General features: G+C 44.6%; 1 protein-coding gene across 1 annotated transcript in view; it reads right to left on the reverse strand.

Annotated features, from left to right (window-relative positions):
- The window catches only part of LOC119393143 (TBC1 domain family member 5), an 89371-nt gene that overhangs the window by 30283 nt on the left and 41819 nt on the right, over positions 1–17269 (reverse strand). The window contains exons 10-15 of the mRNA XM_037659961.2: positions 11773–11839; positions 8594–8760; positions 8375–8517; positions 4174–4280; positions 2853–2962; positions 651–742 (exon numbers count right to left, since the gene is read on the reverse strand). Coding sequence (XP_037515889.1) covers positions 651–742; positions 2853–2962; positions 4174–4280; positions 8375–8517; positions 8594–8760; positions 11773–11839 — 686 coding nt within the window. The remainder of the gene's footprint in view (positions 1–650; positions 743–2852; positions 2963–4173; positions 4281–8374; positions 8518–8593; positions 8761–11772; positions 11840–17269) is intronic.

Here is a 17269-nt window from a genome sequence, read left to right on the forward strand (position 1 = left end):
CTTGAACTCTTGAAAGCTGCTAAAATTGTAGCATGCCAAGTGAAATGTTGCACTCTTGACATGTTGTGATAAGTACTGCGAATAAACATCCGATTGTTAAACATTCCACGTGGATGTGGTTCAACTGTAACAAAATTTGGGTCGTGGGAATGGGTGCAGCGGTTATGCCACCCAATCACATCGCTTGTATCACATGAAATACTCGCGATATAAGCACTTGGGCAGGAATTCCTTAGCATACTCGACGAAATAAATAAAACATAGTGCAATATGCAACTTGACAATCAACTTGAGTAGCAAAACTAGGGCACAGCGAGTACATTTGAGCAGCTTCTCAGCGGCAGTGTAGTGTAAGCTAGCAGCGCCGCGCCGCGAGCAGCACGTGAACCAAGGTGTCTGCGATGGTCGCATTGTGTGGGCCAGAATTTACAGGCATAGTTTTATAAAGGAGGCCTTGGTTCCAATGTATGGAGGAATTTTACTATGATACAGTTGACAAATCTTGATCAAATGAAAAAAAAATGAAGCTGTCGAAACCTCACTTTAGTATGTGATCTGTTGTCATACCACACCGCAACTGCACATTACATCTGAGAGCGAAGTGATGACGCACAACGCTCACAGTTTGCACATCGAAATGGCCTTCTCACCATCGGACACTTCAGAACCGGACTCCAAGGTAGTTGGTTCACTGCTTGTGCTGGGTACCTGAATTCCCAAGGAATTGGGCCGACCCACAGGCCTGAAAAACAAAGGGCACAATCACCTATGTCCTGCCACCTGGCAGAAGACTCTCTGGCAACCTCTTACAGTACAGACAAGCGTAGAAGGATGTGGCTGATAATTAAAAGGGCACTGCAACACCTTTTGCATGGTTAGAAAATGCTGCTGATCAGTAGTCGAGGCTCGTATGAGCCAAATATTATAGCAGCGCATGAGGCAGGGAATTTACAATTACATTTAAAAGACTCCTAGAAATCGCTCACTGTGTTGTCAACTAAATTGCATTGTTAAAGGGACCAACTACATCAGAGTGGGGAAGGACGCAGCCATTGGCTGATTTCAGCATTCCTGTGCCGCATAATGACCACGGCCACCACGGAGCGCCACTACGTGCCCACGGCACTTACACACTCGTGACCACATAGAAAGTGAAAAAAGGAAGGTCACGATACGTGCTGACACTGGCCCCTTTGTCCTCCTGCTCCCCTCTGTAACTTTGAGTCAGGGTTGCCAGATGCTACCCAGCTAACAAGTAAATAATCACCAGAAAAGAAGCCCCAAAAAAGCGGCACGACTTTTGCGAAGAAGCCCAAAAGAAGCAGTAATTTAATCAATTTTCCCATTCTTGAAAATATACTTAATTATAATAAAAAATGTCACTCAAATACGAAGGGGAGTTCAAAAAACCACTTTAATTATTTTGTACAGAGAAAATATGCGTAGCTATGAACGAAAGCAGATATTTTCTTTTAAAATTGTCTCCAGGACAGTCTCCGTTCGGTTGATAGAACGTTTGCCTGTGCACGATTAACATCACTTGTTGATTGCCCCATCGTACATTTGACATCAACACTCAACGACACAAAGTCATCGACAAACGCATTATTGGTGAGCGTGATGCTCACTAAAATAACTATATTTGCTGGAAAAATGCAAATAAGCCCAAAAAATGTGACAAGCGACTGTAAAACTCTAAGTGACTCGGCGAAAAAAGAAGCCCAGGTCCGCTTATTATAAGCGGAACTGGCAACTCTGCTTTGAGTGCACTCATTGGAACAAAAGGAGAAGTACAGTTGTAAGGAGGAAGAAGATCATATGCCGCAGTGGGCCACTACCTTAGCTGAGAGAGCTGAGCCCGAGCTGTTGGCGCTTGGACTGTGCCTCTTGTGTTGCTTTTCGCTGCCCGCCTTCAGCGTCCGTAAGCCTCCTTCTCAAGTGCTACTTGTCGCCAATAAACCCCGTTGCACAGTGCTTAATGCATGCGACAAATCCCTCTCACTACACCGATACCTGACGGTTGCGAAAAATGTTTGCCCTAAGCAAGTGAGGCAATAAACTTCAGTAGTCAGAACAACTCGAAGGACGTACTTCGAGTGGTCGATTAATTCGCCCTCGCACTCCCGGTAAACTCAAGTGGTAGAGAGATCACCCGTTGGTCCCGGTTTGATCACCTGGACAGAGACGAATATTTCGCCACCCAACAAGCTTTCTTTCTGAGGAATCTGTCTGACGGATTTCCTTGCAGCTTTCTGCTCCAACCACGTGGTTTTTCCATTTAGTGCATGAATTTGAATTTGCTTGCTAGCACGTGAGAGGTGCATGAGGGGCGCTGCCACCTGTGTCCTTCTCTGTCTTTCTGCAATGTTTTTATGGGAAGCGCCACATTTAGCATTGCACTTTTTGAAGCTCGTGTCACAAGAGTGTGCACCACAAAAGCACAATGTCACAACACGACTCCCCAGAGGAGAAAAATAGGGCTGTGTGACGACAGCTCCTGGCTGTAGGAAAGCTATTACGATAGCTTACTGAAGACACCATAATATTTTTTTTCTAGTGTTCACAGGTCCCAGACCCTCAGTAAACGCAAGAAATTAACAGTAGAAAATGTCAAATCACCACTCTCCCAAATATGTTATCATCAAGATTTACAACAATGTGTAGGTAGTATTCTGTAATAGTACTACGAGTGTGCCATGCAACTTGGTGCAGGTGAACTGCCCAGCATGTAACCACTGCCTTTATGGCATCGTGCAAATGCATTTGTACTCCTGAATAACATTATGCTCCAGCATAGGAAAGAAAAACTGCAAATACCAGCTCTGAGAAGTTGCACAAAAAGCTGCCCTCACCTGCCAAAACACCTTGGAGCTTCAGTTGAGAGCGCACTTTTCCCAGACATCTTTGTGACCAAGCCAGGACAGTAGACATCAACATCTTGTTCAGCTGGCCTCAGGTATTTCTGAAATGCATTACAAGTGCACCAGATTAGACTGCACACTACATACTGAAACGGCCCTGCAGGAAACGTGCACACACTGAACAGCAGCACAACCGTCTGGGTAGCCGAGTTGATTGGACAGAAGAGACTGCTCACTAATGTTTGTTTTCAAGCAACAAACGCCAGTGAGCATCTATTTGCACCCTCTTATGCAGCAAAGCATGTCTGAAGGCTGAAAGACACCATCTTCATCATCTTCTTATGCCCAGTGCAGGATCTCTCCCAATGATCTCCCCATCTTGTGCAAGCCGTTTCGTTTCGGCACATTTCTAAATCCCATCACCCCTGCTCGACTGCACCTTCCACTGCACTGCTCTTACTGTCCACCAGTTATCTGCTCGTTGCATAGGTGAACCAGGTGACAGGTTTTCCTTTACAACATTAAAGGGGTCATGAAGCACCCCTTGGGCTTGTTGAAAAAACACGTCCTGCGGAAAGCTGACACGGCTATGAACTGCTCTGCCAAATATTACAGTCGTGCACGCCGCGTAAAGGCCACAAGCGGAGCGAAGTTGCCGTTTCCTCAGGCAAACTCTTTTCAAACAGAGGCCGGTTCTCACTCTCGTCGGTGGGCGGGGCGTCTGCACGTTGACGTCGCGGATCTGCCAGTTTACGTCGCAAGAGACATAGCATGCTTATCGGCCGATAACCGACGTAAATCGAGAGCGGCGTTCGGATCAGATGCGCTTCTTGCCGCGGGGTGCCGCCACTTGCCGGCGCCGCACTCCTCAGTACACGGTAGCCGCACTCGCGCAAGCGAATCACAGCGGGAGAGCGATCGCGTTTCATGACGCGCGCTGACATAACTTTTTTCCCCCGTGCCATCCCTCCGTCTAGCTTCCAGTGCGCTCGTCGGCATGAGAAAAGAGAGAAAGCGCTGAGAGTGTGCACCAAACCGCGTAACTCCGCTCATTCTTGACGGATTCGAGAAATTTTTGCGGCAATCGATTCGGGAGGCAGTAAACTCCGATACTGAGGTCATTAGATCATTACTTGGAAAAGTGGTTCATGACCCCTTTAACAAGATATTGATATATCTTTTTCTCGGGGTCATGACCAGTCCAAGTTGCAATGAATTGATTTCATTCTTTATAATTCTGTCAGAGAGGTTTTTACAGGTAATTACAATGGTGGTAGACAAGAAGCAATGTTTCTGGGCAGCGTGAACGCACCTTAGGGTCCTTTAAGTGCAGAGCCAGTTGAAGAATGTAGGTGACATTTCGGCCTGCCGGATACTTCATCAAGTAGCTCAGGCACTTTGCATAATCAGAGTTCAGCACTGGAATGAAAGAGATGACTATCCTGTAGCCGTGCCTTCTCTATTTCGTGCCAGTCTTAGTATCACGGTCTACTTATCCCACTAATACATGGACACTGGCTGGTCAGGCCACTGACAACGTGTAAAAAAAAAGGAATTTCTATAAAAGAAAGTGTCCTTCAAGCATAACAGCACCGCAAGTATGCATGGATAAAAGCCAATACAGAGCACTGAAGAATCAAGGAAATCCTTTAAAGGGACAGACAACCGATTTTTGTGGTGCCTGTTTTCTTTAGTGCAACAGAAATACTACCAGTCAGAGTGTCTAATCATGTAGCTTTAAAGGGGTCTGGGGCTGAGCCTGTAGGTATGATTTCATGACTGCAAAACAGCGTGAAAAACGAAGACACACGAACAACACACTGGACCAGTGCGACAAGAACAAAATCACAGCCGCCAGCGAGATTCGCAAATTGAATCGAGCTTTTATAACCGATTTTTAGACTCTTCTCGGCTTCTTCGTCAACTGCCGCACTATATAAGCAACCTAGTTTTACAATCAAGAAAACAAGCACTCGCAGCGCTCCAGCAGATGAAACAAAAGCGCTGACAACAGGTGGCCAGTGACGTCGCTGGTATTTGTGGTCATCTGATAGCAGTTGTTCACGAGTAGGCCGAGTGTGTCACGGGGCCCCCAAGTGCTCCACGAAATCAAAACTGCCTCCTGTTGTAACATATGAGCATATAATTAAACATTTGTTTCACGCTGCGGCAAATGAGTTTCGTAGCCGCTATTAATGAGTCAGTAGCCACTGATTAAGAGCAAAAGACAGAGTTCACAAAGATGGCTTGGTGGGCTAGTTGGTATTGCATCATGAAAGGTTACAGCGCACATAGACGGGGACAAAGGACGAACACGCAAGACACAGCGCTGAACTACAGCTGATACTTTATTTCTGATGGAGCAAACGACAGTCTCAGGGAGCACAAGAATCTTGTTGGAAAGACTGCCATTTCAGGCCACTTGTCGTTGCGCCCGTGAACTGCTTTTCAGGCAGCGTTCGGTGATCAGGAGAGAGAAGGATAAGCTGACCGGAGAAGTATAGAAGCTTATGAAAGTGATCGGCACAAAGAAAACTGCGTGAGCGCTCCTTCCGTGACGCTATCAAAAAAGGAGATAGAATTTTTAACGCTGATGAGCAATAGGCAGAGTGCAAAATGATGAGGGCTGTATTCTAACCTTATTTTTGTTGGTGCTTGGCTTATTTTGTTAAGCCCATATAAGGTTGCTCCATCAGAAATAAAGTATCAGTTGTAGTTCAGCGCTATATCTTGTGTGTTCTTGTTTCATCCACATCTATGTGCGCTGTAACCTTTCATGAAAAAACAGAGGTTCACAAATTTTGTGTCACCACTCCTTTAATGACAAACTGCACCCTTAGAGAGACCTTGAAACCATAAAGTATAAAGGGCAAGATAGAACATTCATTAACGGAGAACAGTGGGAGACCGCACTGCTAAGCGCAGACCCAGAAGTGCAACTCCAAGTCCTTCGGCAAGCCGAGGATGCCGCCAGAGCACAAGGACTCGTGGCTGCCACCTAGGGAAGGGAGCCCATCCTTCCCAACCTTCCCGTCTTAAATAAAAGTTAATTCCTCCTCCTCAAGTCAATCAGTGACGAATGGCACAGGCACAGTTTTGTTTTATGGCTTGTGGTCTTAAAGGGACCCTGAAACGGTTTTTTGAAGTTTTGTCAGCGTTTAGGCAAGAGCATCCCCAAATCATTCGCACCAGAAATGAAGTGACGCACTGTGTACCAAGGCCGCTACGGACAATTATATCTATACCCTCCTCCTCACCACTGCCTTGCACCCTCAACTCACAGACACGCTGGCGCTCGCAGCACTTTCATGAGCTCACTCGACAGTTTGAGCTTTGCCCAGTCACGGCCTCCGATATTGTGCGCTGACAGGTTGCGCACAATCTCGGAGGCCCAGTGCGCCCGGCAGCACACTGTCTGGCAACGAAGACAAAGCTCGCGGAGTGGTTGATATCTGCTCCAACAAGTGCCGCCGCACTACCAGACAATTTTATTCTCCTGTACGGCGACAACCTGCAAGAGCATGCGGACAAACAAAAAGAATTTGAGAACAATCACCGATAAGCGTAAACTCAGGCAATGTGGTTGTGTCTTCAGGGGTGAAGTTACAGCCGCAGACACGTGGATCGTGGCGTTGAACGGATAGCAAGAGCGCAACGCTCATTGCAACGACGGGCTGAAGGGATTCCGCTCGCCAGATGCCTCACAAACACTGCACGATATTGCAGCGTTACAAGTCACCAATTGCTAGATATGTGGTACACAACATGGCTAGAGCAATTCATTGTGTCCAAAAAAAGGAACCTCGAGAAAAACACTGTCGCTCAGCTCACGTCAACACGGAGCACGTTGTAACACAGGCAGACGACGCTCGCTGCCCACAGGAGGTTCAGTGATGTAAGTTGGACATATCAAATCAGATCAGCCGCCCCTGTGTGACGTCGCGCTTCCAAGACGACGTGCACTGAAAGTGGGCGGTTTAAAAACGCGTTTGGCTGAGCCGCTGATCGGTGGCGATTCGCAGCTTTAAAGCCTTGCAATATATTACACAGTATACGCACAGAACTTAAATCGGTCTGTAATGATCCTTAGGACTTGCTCTACCGACCCAATGTGTTCGTACAAAATCGTCAAAACTGTTTCAGGGTCCCTTTAAGGGCTCATTCCAATAGGCAATTTTGGTGGTGATGTTGTGTGCTTCTGTCAACGCTATAGTTCATAATGAGAAAACAATAATCCTGCCGCAATCAAACTCAGGCACTCTGCGTTAGAGTCAAGTGTTCTACCAGTAGGTGACGCCAGTGTTTGGAACTGCTTTGGAAAAAGACCTTATAATGGTGTTTTGTTGGGCAAGAAGTCACATGAGCCGGTACGCAAGCATTTGGCAATGGAGGCTTTTGGGCTAGTTGGTTTGTTGCAGTAATTCAAGCCACAGCACTGAAATTACAGGATTGAGAAAGCACACCTGACAGCGTTTCGATAAATGCATAGGCAATGAAATACTACGCCCTATGCTGTGCAATTGCAGCATGTGCTCTAGAAGAGTTTACAACGAGCTCTTAGGACTGTATTCACAAACCAACCTTATCCTTATCTCTCATTTTCCTTATCATTTATGCACCCTTAATATAATAATAATTGCTGGGGTTTAACGTCCCAAAACCACGATATGATTATGAGAGACACCGTAGTGGAGGGCTCCGGAAATTTGGACCACCTGGGGTTCTCCAACGTGCACCTAAATCTAAGTACACGAGCCTCAAGCATTTTCGCCTCCATCGAAAATGCGGCCGCCGTGGCCGGGATCCGATCCTGCGACCTGCGGGTGAGCAGTCGAGCACCATAACCACTAGACCACCGCGGCGGGTCATTTATGTGCCCTTAACATGCTTCATGAACAAATATAAAGCCAATATTCACAAACCAATCTCCGTTATTTTTTACTCTGCTCACTGTTTTCATGCACTTCCGAGCATGTTAAGGGCTCTTAGAAGGCCGCTACTACAGCTTATACTGTGATGGTACAGCGTGTTCCACGCAAGCCTGGTGTTCTTACATGGGTATTTCAGTGGCCCGTCGATGATCGTTACTGAAAAGCATTCTCTAGCTTGTGCAGTGTCTATCATGCGAGTGAAAAAAACTGCACCATTGTTTGCCATGGAGTATGAGGCAAGAACTTACAGATGCGGTGAAATCGGTTTTGGAGAAGAAGACAACACATCAATGGCCTCACACCTCTCTAAATCACATAGCCCATGACAAAGTTACAGTTACTACCATTGGTAGCGACCTAGAAAGATTGAAAGTGTTTTTTTTTTGCACGCAGAACCACGTTGGTGCCTGTACCTCCAGTTGCAGGGGCAAATAGAGAATCTTCTGCCTGTGATGCCATGGTCCCTCTAGAAAGGTTGGCAATTTTCACAGAGCCTCCTCATGAAAGTACAAGTCCACTTACCTGCACTGGAATTCAATTTTTCTAAAGCCTACGCACTGCAAATGAGGTCTCACAACTCACATGGTTTCCTAATGCAAATGAGCATAGCCACAAATATGTAATCAACCAGGTTGAAGGCCAAGCTGTCGGCAAAGATCGCATCCCACAGTATAAGCAGTTCCGGCAGAATGAATTCACGTCCAAAAAGCAGGCGAAGCCAACGTCTGTAAATGCAAATACCTGTCGGTCAATGTGAAAGCACCACCTAGCCAGCATATAATAAACTCAGAATTGACGCACATTCCAAACACATGGAGTGGGATCTCCATGTTTTCCAGATGTGTGTAGATGGCAAAGTCGTGTGCTTTGAGCATCGACTGGTTGATCCTACAGAGCTTCACACCTAAGCCGTTGTGTAAACCTAGAGTGCTGGTCTTGGCAAATGGCATGAAGCTGAACTGGTCGACCTGGAAGGAAGAAAAAAAAAAAGTCACATGCTAATACTAATCAAGGGAAACGAGTATGTGCCTCAATCACATAAATCAAGCACAAGAATCACTGCAGTAGAAAAAGTCACAGTTTCGCCGCAAGGGCGAAGCAATGAATGCGACAGCAAGAAAAGCGGCCCGTGATGGACGTGCTGCTACGCTGCATAAACATCTGCCCCCCGGCAGCAACTATACTCGCCGTCAACTTTTCTTGGCAATGAAGCGAAGGCTACAGAGCCACAATGCACGTATCTTACCGCTAATGAATGTAGTCCCACAATTGCGTCCATATTTTCTGCGTGAGGTATATAAAATACTCCTTCATTTTCTACACGTAGCTTTTTGAGACAGAACGCAGCGCTCACAAGCGAGATATATGTATTTCTTTTACTTAATACGTTGTCACTTTGCATTTTTGCGTGCGTGAAAAAGTCGCGCCTTTTACCCGTACCTTAGACGCTAAGCAGCGTTTGCGTAGAAATGCTACACTAGCCATCACTTTCCACGGCGTTACGAGAAGCGCGCCAAACCGGACTACTTCGCGAGCAGTACATGTGCAGACACTCTGCCCCGTAGCTTTCCCTTCATTGCCAAGAAAAGTTGTCCGCGAGTATACCGCGCGAGCAGACAGCGGAAGGGCAAGGTTCTCCCTGCGCATTTATTAGAAGAAGCGAGAGAGTTGGCAGACGACTTTTAAATGCGCCCGTTTAGGGAGCCTTCATGTGCGCGCCTCCGTGCCTCCGTCGGAGGCATAGAGGCGCACACATGCAGGCTCCCTACGCCCGTTACGCTCTTCGCGCCATCTCGCTGGTAATGAAGAAATGCTTATAAGCGCCTGCCATCTCCGAGTCCTGCCAGCGGTAAAGGGTGTGTATGTATATAACGCTCGCCGTTAGGTACGTGAAGGATCTGCTCTTTGTGGCGTAATGGCTAGCGCCACGCACTGCGGAGCGAGAGGTTGCTGGTTCGATTCCGCGCTTCGGAAGCATTATTCTGAATTATCTTTCTTTGGGACTTTTATATATATATATACATACTTATATATATATAGTGCATGACGGCGACGACAGGGACGGCAAAAACCAGCCGAGACTGTCCATACAATTGCTATCGCAAAAAAGACGCTGCAACTGGAAGGAATGCTGGCCCACAATGCTTCAGCACTCAATATATCGAACAATGAAACCCAACTATTACTTTGGGGCTACAAGGAAATGGGATCGAAAGTTGGGGGAGTTGTTAAGTGCAGCACAACATGACAAAGACAGAGTAAAGAGAAAGTTTAATTGTAGGTGCAGTGCAAAAATGAGACACTGGACAAGAGAAAGAACGATGATGAGTGCTCACCTTCAACGTTTATTTCAAAAATCATACAGCGATATATCACTGAAACACTAGCTCAGCAATGTTTTGTTTGTTTTTTCGAACTCTGAGGGTATATACCTGTACGCTCTCCAAAATTAACGTTGAATGTTAGCATTTGTCTTCGTTCCTTCTTTCCTGTATCTCATTTTTGCACTATACTGCATCGCCAACAAGCTCAACTCCACACACGCGGAAACGGAAAGCACAAGGACAAGCTCTGACTTCGCAAGTGAAAATTTCATTGAAAAATTTCATAAAGCAAAAACACATAAAACTGTGCAGAAGTGATAAAAAGTTAATAAGTAACACTGCACATCACTTAACGACACACATGTTGACCAGAATGGCAAACTCTGGCATCTATGCCACAGACACAGTCAGACATAGAAGTCAGAGAGGTCATTGAGGCTTGGTAAGTGAGATAGAGAGGTCAAGATGCTAGGAAAGCAAGAAACGCGCAAAATGACAATGCAGGTGGCAACACCACCTTGAAGTTCCTGCACGAGCTCACCACGACATCATAGATTTTTGACGGCATCTGCTAGGGCCTGTATAATGGTTTATCGGTGAAAATTGTTTGCATTCTGTTCCAAGGGACTCAAAGCCACATAGCTAGTCTCGGACAACTCCACCGACACAATGAGGACAAAATACACAAAAAGAGCTTGAAATTCGCAATGTCCCACTGACATTAATGTGTTTCGTTGCGACATTCAAACATGAAACATTGGCACTTAAATTTCCTCTTATAATAATTGTACTATGATTGCAGAATTATTGACAACACAGTTCTGAAAGAAAATAATTTATCGGTTTAAAAATCTTGGAGGACGCCCGAGCTTCGTCTTCAAGAGTAGAACGCGACAGCGTAGTCGGGCCCCGTGCGCATCGCCTTCCACCGTGCCGCAAGCAAAGGAATGTCTATGCGCGCCTAACATTGGCTGTTTCAAGCTATCCTAGAATGCCTAGTGCAAGTACAGTTGCGCAGTGCCCGCTCCGCCATAATTCTTCCTTCTGCAAGTTGGCAAAGTATCCACTACTTGTCTGTAAGGTGGCACGAGCACTTGCTCAGCTGCACAATTTATAATGGATGGGCAGCTTTAAGCCATCCGCTCATTGCTCAATTCACATGCTTTGACGCCTGGTGCGATTGTATACGATTCTGCATGGCTCCAAGGTAGAACACCTGCTTGCCACGTAGAAGGCCTGCGTTTGATTCTCACTCGGACCAAAGATTTCTTATTATTTACTTATTTGCATCTATCTCGAATTTTCACTCATGGACAACGCTGATTTTTTGCTCACAACTAATGACACCGCCGATGCCAGAATTTCTGCAAAACGAGCTATTGAATGCTATAGCATTAAAATCATATTGTTTCACTTTAGTGTGCCTTAAATACAATTGGACAGTGCACAATCTCTACAAATGTAACATGCACAGTGAAGCATTTTGAATTCCGACACACTTTATTAAAAGGACATTTCACTGCAATTGAAACTCAAATCATGCAAGCCCGCACCCAAGCTGGGAGAGATGTTGGCGAGCTCCCCATTCATATCAACCTACACTCAGATCACAATGCATTGTGCCCCAATCGCTTTAGCAGGACACAGCTCTCTTACCTTTATGTAATTCTCGTTCCACGTGTACCAAGATTCAACAGCATCCATCACTTGATTAAACAGAAAGCTGAAAATATAAGCACTGTCAGACAGCATATGTTGCAAGCTTACCTTGAAGGGAAGCTAGGATGAAAACTTTAGCGATTATGTATTGTCATGTTCTCATACCAAATATGAACTCAGTTTTGATGTACACTGCGACATTATTTCAAAACTAGTTATTAAGGGGGAATAAGCAGAAGAGTCAACTTTCGAACTGTTCGCCTAATTTTGATGAAAACTGCAGGGATGGCTTACCTTCTTATTATTAGAACATATTCTAAATTTCAGCACCCTAGCATGAATACAAAAAAAAAAGAAACAACTTTTAGCTAGTATAATGATCAATGAGATATGCCAACTTAGGAAAACTATCATTTAAAAAATAATGAAAAGATACTAAGTGTTTATAATTAGATGCCTTCTAGATGTCTTCTAGAGTTTGAAGTGTGGGATAAGGCGAGTCACATATTTTCTATGCCGTTTCTGTAAAGATGTCATCATTCTAAAAACGAAGTTTACTTTTTTTGCTTGTCACTGCATGTCACACATCCGATAATTTTTTGTGTCAGAAAATACTTAGGGATCACAAAAGTACCTTATCTTGTTCCTGACAAAATTTCAGTCTAGAAACCAGCCTGTAAACAGCTATTGGTGAAGTAGTTAGGATATGATGGTTTCCTTAACAGGCTCATTCTCACCAAAAGTGCAAATTGACAAAGAAATTAGTTTAAAGATTTCACAACATGCTGTTCATTTGAATGGTCAAAAACGTTAATCAAAGTGGCCTGCTTCATAGATAGGGCCTTCCGCTTCAACACGATGCTGTCCTTTGACGATTGGATCTATTTATCGTCCCTTTTTCGCAGCTTTCGAGCTGTGAATGTTGGTCACAAAACGGACCACCCACTGATCGCGATGAACTCGCAGGAGAAAAAACAGATAAATATATAAGCAGAGTAGCACACAAACCAAGCAAGAGTACCTCAGAAGTGGCGCAAAACCAGTGCTGGGTAGTCACATGATATGTTTTCGCCAAACCGCGCTTTGGTTTCGGTTTGCCAGCAACTCTGCTGTTGCCATGACTAAAAATGTGCCTTTTAATTTATTTGTTTGTCCTCTGGGGTACTTTCGACAGAAGGTCTTCAGTGACTAAAAGGCGCAAAAAACAAATATTTTAACACGGAAATTCACTTCATGTTCGGCTTCCTGCCCGCTTTGCAGCCACGTCTCAAAAAGCGCGTTTCAAGGACGCTTTCGACAGCAAATGAGCACCACTGCCTTGTGAAAAGAAATTGTTTTATTCTTTTCTATTGCACAGGTAACAACCAGCTTGGTGAGCATGTTCTTTAATGAACTAGCAATCCAAAACAACTCAAATATGAAAATGCATATTTGTTTCGATAATCGGTTTTTAGTCCCGCATTCCCCCCCCCCCCCCAAATGAAAATGCTCATTTGGTCACATTTTTATTGTACTGGCAGCACAGATCTTGCTGTATGCAATGTCCTTAGAATCTATACATGCTAAACAGTGCCAGAAGTGCAGTTTTATGGTTCTAGCTTTCTTAAAACAAGTTATGAAGCTTCAATTAAATTCTCACTCTAATGACTGAAAAAAGGTACTTTTCTTAATTCACCCTTTCAAAACACTTATGACTTTATGAAAAAGAAAAAAAAACTGCATTTGACACCCTTTCGCACTCCCTCTATAGGGATTACACAAACACAAATACCCAACAAAGTGGACAGGGAAGTGCCTTGTGTTGGTATAGCATCGGATGTGTATTTCGAAGGTTGTGGGTTCGGATCCCACTGACAGAAAGGATGATATTTCATCCACTTTATTCAATTTACGTCATAATTACTACACTACAGGCAAAAGATAACAATTAAAGGGACACTAAAGTGAAGCAATTAGTTTAGACAAATAAATTATACTCTGAAAATTCTAGTGTTGTTATTCTCACTACCATAGGTTCATTAATAGATGAGAAAATCAATGTAAGAATTTTCAGTTGTAATCTTGTCAACAAAACCTCCGATGGTGATGTCACAGATTTCAAAGTGCCTTTTTGTATTTTGACCCCAATGGCTCAAGAAAATTTGAACAAACTTCCAGCTTTCTCAGAAGACAATCTGCTGCATTTTTACCGATTAGGAACTACGTAGACCCTGGTGGATGCCATCAAAATCTATGATGAGTGGTGCGTGAACTTCACCCACTCGCATTTTCTTTTCATGCGTCTTCTCGCTTACCAAGCCCCTTCTCGCAGCAAGTCCTTGGCGTCATGAAAGTGTAGTTTACGAATATGAGGAAAATCGTTTTTCCCTTTACAGGGGTGAGACAGCTTAAATTGAATTGGGAGCAGTTTTTGGAGCAGCAAAATTTCGATTTTCGAGCAGAACCTTGATTCGGAGTAGTTAGCAGCATTTAATATGTCATCTTAGGAGCTTCAAAAAACAAATTTGTAGCAACTTGGGAGGACAAGTACATATTTTACTCGGCTTAGAATATCAAAAATACTGAAACAGCCTTTGGAGAAAGTTTTTTTAACTGATTAACGCCAGGTGTGAACTACACCACCTTTTTACATACCACGTGGCCTATCTAGACCGAGTAAGAAACAACATATGAAATAATAATAAAATAAAGGGTTCTGCAAGCTAAGTTCACTTCATAAACATCTGAAAAAAGAAAAGCATCACACCTCTCAAAAATAAAAAGAAATTGTGATTGCACAAGAATTGTAGTTACATGGCAATTGGGCTTTGCTTAAGATCAGTGATATAATTTAGCAGATCAGTGTTATGTTAAAGTAGGTCTGCCTATTTAGCTTTTCAAGCTTCCCCAGTGCTTCCTGAAGCTCTGTGTAACTCTTTGTCAGGAGAACGTCACCATAAGCACCCTCAGCTATCTGCTCGGTCACACGGTTGGCATAGTGTCAAGTGTACTGCACACTTTTAACAGGTGACAACAAAAGCGCGCTGCACCGCCGTTCGCTGCCACCTCGTGCGGGACCGCCTTGGAGATTGCAGTGCACGCGTCAAGAAAACCTCGCTACATGGACTATCTTGTCAAAAGTGTGCGTATGACACTGTAAGCTTAGCACCGTTGTAAGCGTACTGCACTGCTTTTATTAGGGGACGACACCCAATGCTCTTCACATCAGTCCACTGCCGCCTTCTCGTGCAAAACCACTAGAGCATTGCGGAGGCGCATCGCATGCGAGAAGCTAGTTGTCGCCACGCCCCGTGGATGCAACAGTGTACTCGCCTCACCCATGTACGGGAGGGGCGGTAACTGTACGAACACTCCCATGGCAGACCCGCGCTTAGGTGACCACACGCAGCAGCTTTCCTTCTTTTGTTCGGTTTCTTTTTGCATGGAACCCAGAATTTAATTTTCAGAAAATGCTCCCAGTGCACCAAAAATATATTTGAAGGTGGCGGTGTGAGCGTCCTATTATTGCTTACCGCAACATTTTCCTATTTCACGGCCGAATTTCACGCCGACTATAAAATTTGTGTCGAAAATATTTTCTGCTGGTTTCAATAAGCATCACTGTGAATTACATGCATGGTTTTCTTATGCTGCCCACAAAAAATGTGAGAAAGTGGCAAACACAGCCCAAATGAAAGAAGTTTGCCAAGTTTGATGCACCTTGGAATGTTTCCTATACATGACACAGGAACTTCAAAAAAGAATCAAATATAGAACAAAGCCTTTGCAACATTTCTCTGAAAGATTGTTTCCCTACATGAAGTGTGAAAGAAGAAAAAGACAGTTGAAGAAATCGGCTTTTTCAAAAAAGGTAATTTTCATAAAATAAAATGAAAAAAACTCTGGTCCCAATTTCAACTATCATTTTTAATCGAAGATTGCTTAGGTCAGTCAAAACACGGTTTCAACGTTATATGTCCTCATTTGCTTTTTCACAAAATTCAAGGGGCCAAAGTGGACTATACTGAGTGTGCTGGCTTCAGTGCCTTTGCTGGTTGTTATCAGCTTGCATTGTGTGTAAATCTACAGTTTTAATTACTTTGCTGCAGCAGAACTTTGCTCTGGTGGCTTGTCTTCCACAAAAATGTATTCTCAGACTTATTTGTGTCTAGCATGTGCGGGGATGGGCTGCCGACACCATCCAAAGAGCTAACAAGTACCCAGTTTGCAGCCTACAACCACAACTTACCCCTCCATTATTGGCTGGTCAGGAGTATGTGAGGCACAGCAAGCAAATCTTTGAGCTGACTTTGCCAGAACTCGTTTTGCACACAAAGCTAAGCATCTGTATGCAGTGGCAAGCGAGTTTAAACCATAACTAAATTGCACAATCCGCAGGCACTTCCGCTTATCTTCCTCTTTCAATGCACACTGTGCTTAAGGGGACACTAAAGGCAAATATTAAGTCCACGTTGATTGCTGAAATAGCGTTCCAGAAACCTCGTAGTGCTTGTTTCGTGCCAAGGAAATGCTTATATTGAAAGAAAATCATGTTTTAGTGGTCCGCACGGCATTAGCGCACTTCAAGTCACCCGCCTGAACGGGCCTTCTGACGTAGCAGTTGTTGTGCCCAACGTTGCGCACCTTTACTGCCCGGCCGCCGACGCTACGGTTTCTCGCGCAACAGCGGCCATCAACCTTGCCAAGACGCAGCCACGGGCCACTCCGAAACTGCATAGTTCACTGTAACGGAGCTTAGGTTGGCCAGCAGCGGAAGTAGAGTATCAACATTGCGAAAATAGCGAGAGCCAAGCACACGCAGCAATACGTGATACCGAAACTACCATGTCACTGCGTGAGCGAAGTGCAGCTCGGCGAAAACGGAACTTTAAAACCACTTGCGCCGTTCCCCATGGTAGCACCAAGAGGTTCTTTTTTCCATGAATCAAACACAAACGAACAAGCAGCATTTTATTACGTTTTGTGATGCATGCAAGGTTCTTTTCTTATCGCAACTAGTTCGATTACTAGCGGTTAATTGTACTCGGGACTCTTGAAGTCATCGTGATCATTTCCAAAATGTCGCACTCGTGACGCATATCGTGTCCTACATTTACCATAATTTCTCGATTAGTAGAGCACTGCTGTTGATAATATTGACGTTTTAGACGTTCTCACACACTGATCTTTCACTCTGACATAAGTTGTTATTTGCCTTGAGTGTCCCTTTAAATAACATTTGTACTAAGATTATCTCAGTCATTTGCCGAGCTGTTTATATCACTTCCTGCTATCACGTCTTCTCTGTCGCAGATAACGTCTTCCTGTATCACCCTGACCTTTACCTCTGCATTTCAGCAGCCTGAAAACACGAGGTGCGGCATGATTAAGCCAAAAGCTGCCAAAGCTGCCCAATGTATGATGTTTTGTCTGCACCTTGCTAACGTGCTTTCCCATGTCGAGAACAGCAGAGGTCACTGGTGGCACCAGACGAACAATTATCCTTTGATGAGTG

This window comes from Rhipicephalus sanguineus, chromosome 5, assembly GCF_013339695.2.
Source record: "Rhipicephalus sanguineus isolate Rsan-2018 chromosome 5, BIME_Rsan_1.4, whole genome shotgun sequence".
In the NCBI taxonomy this organism is placed as follows: Eukaryota; Metazoa; Arthropoda; class Arachnida; order Ixodida; family Ixodidae; genus Rhipicephalus; species Rhipicephalus sanguineus.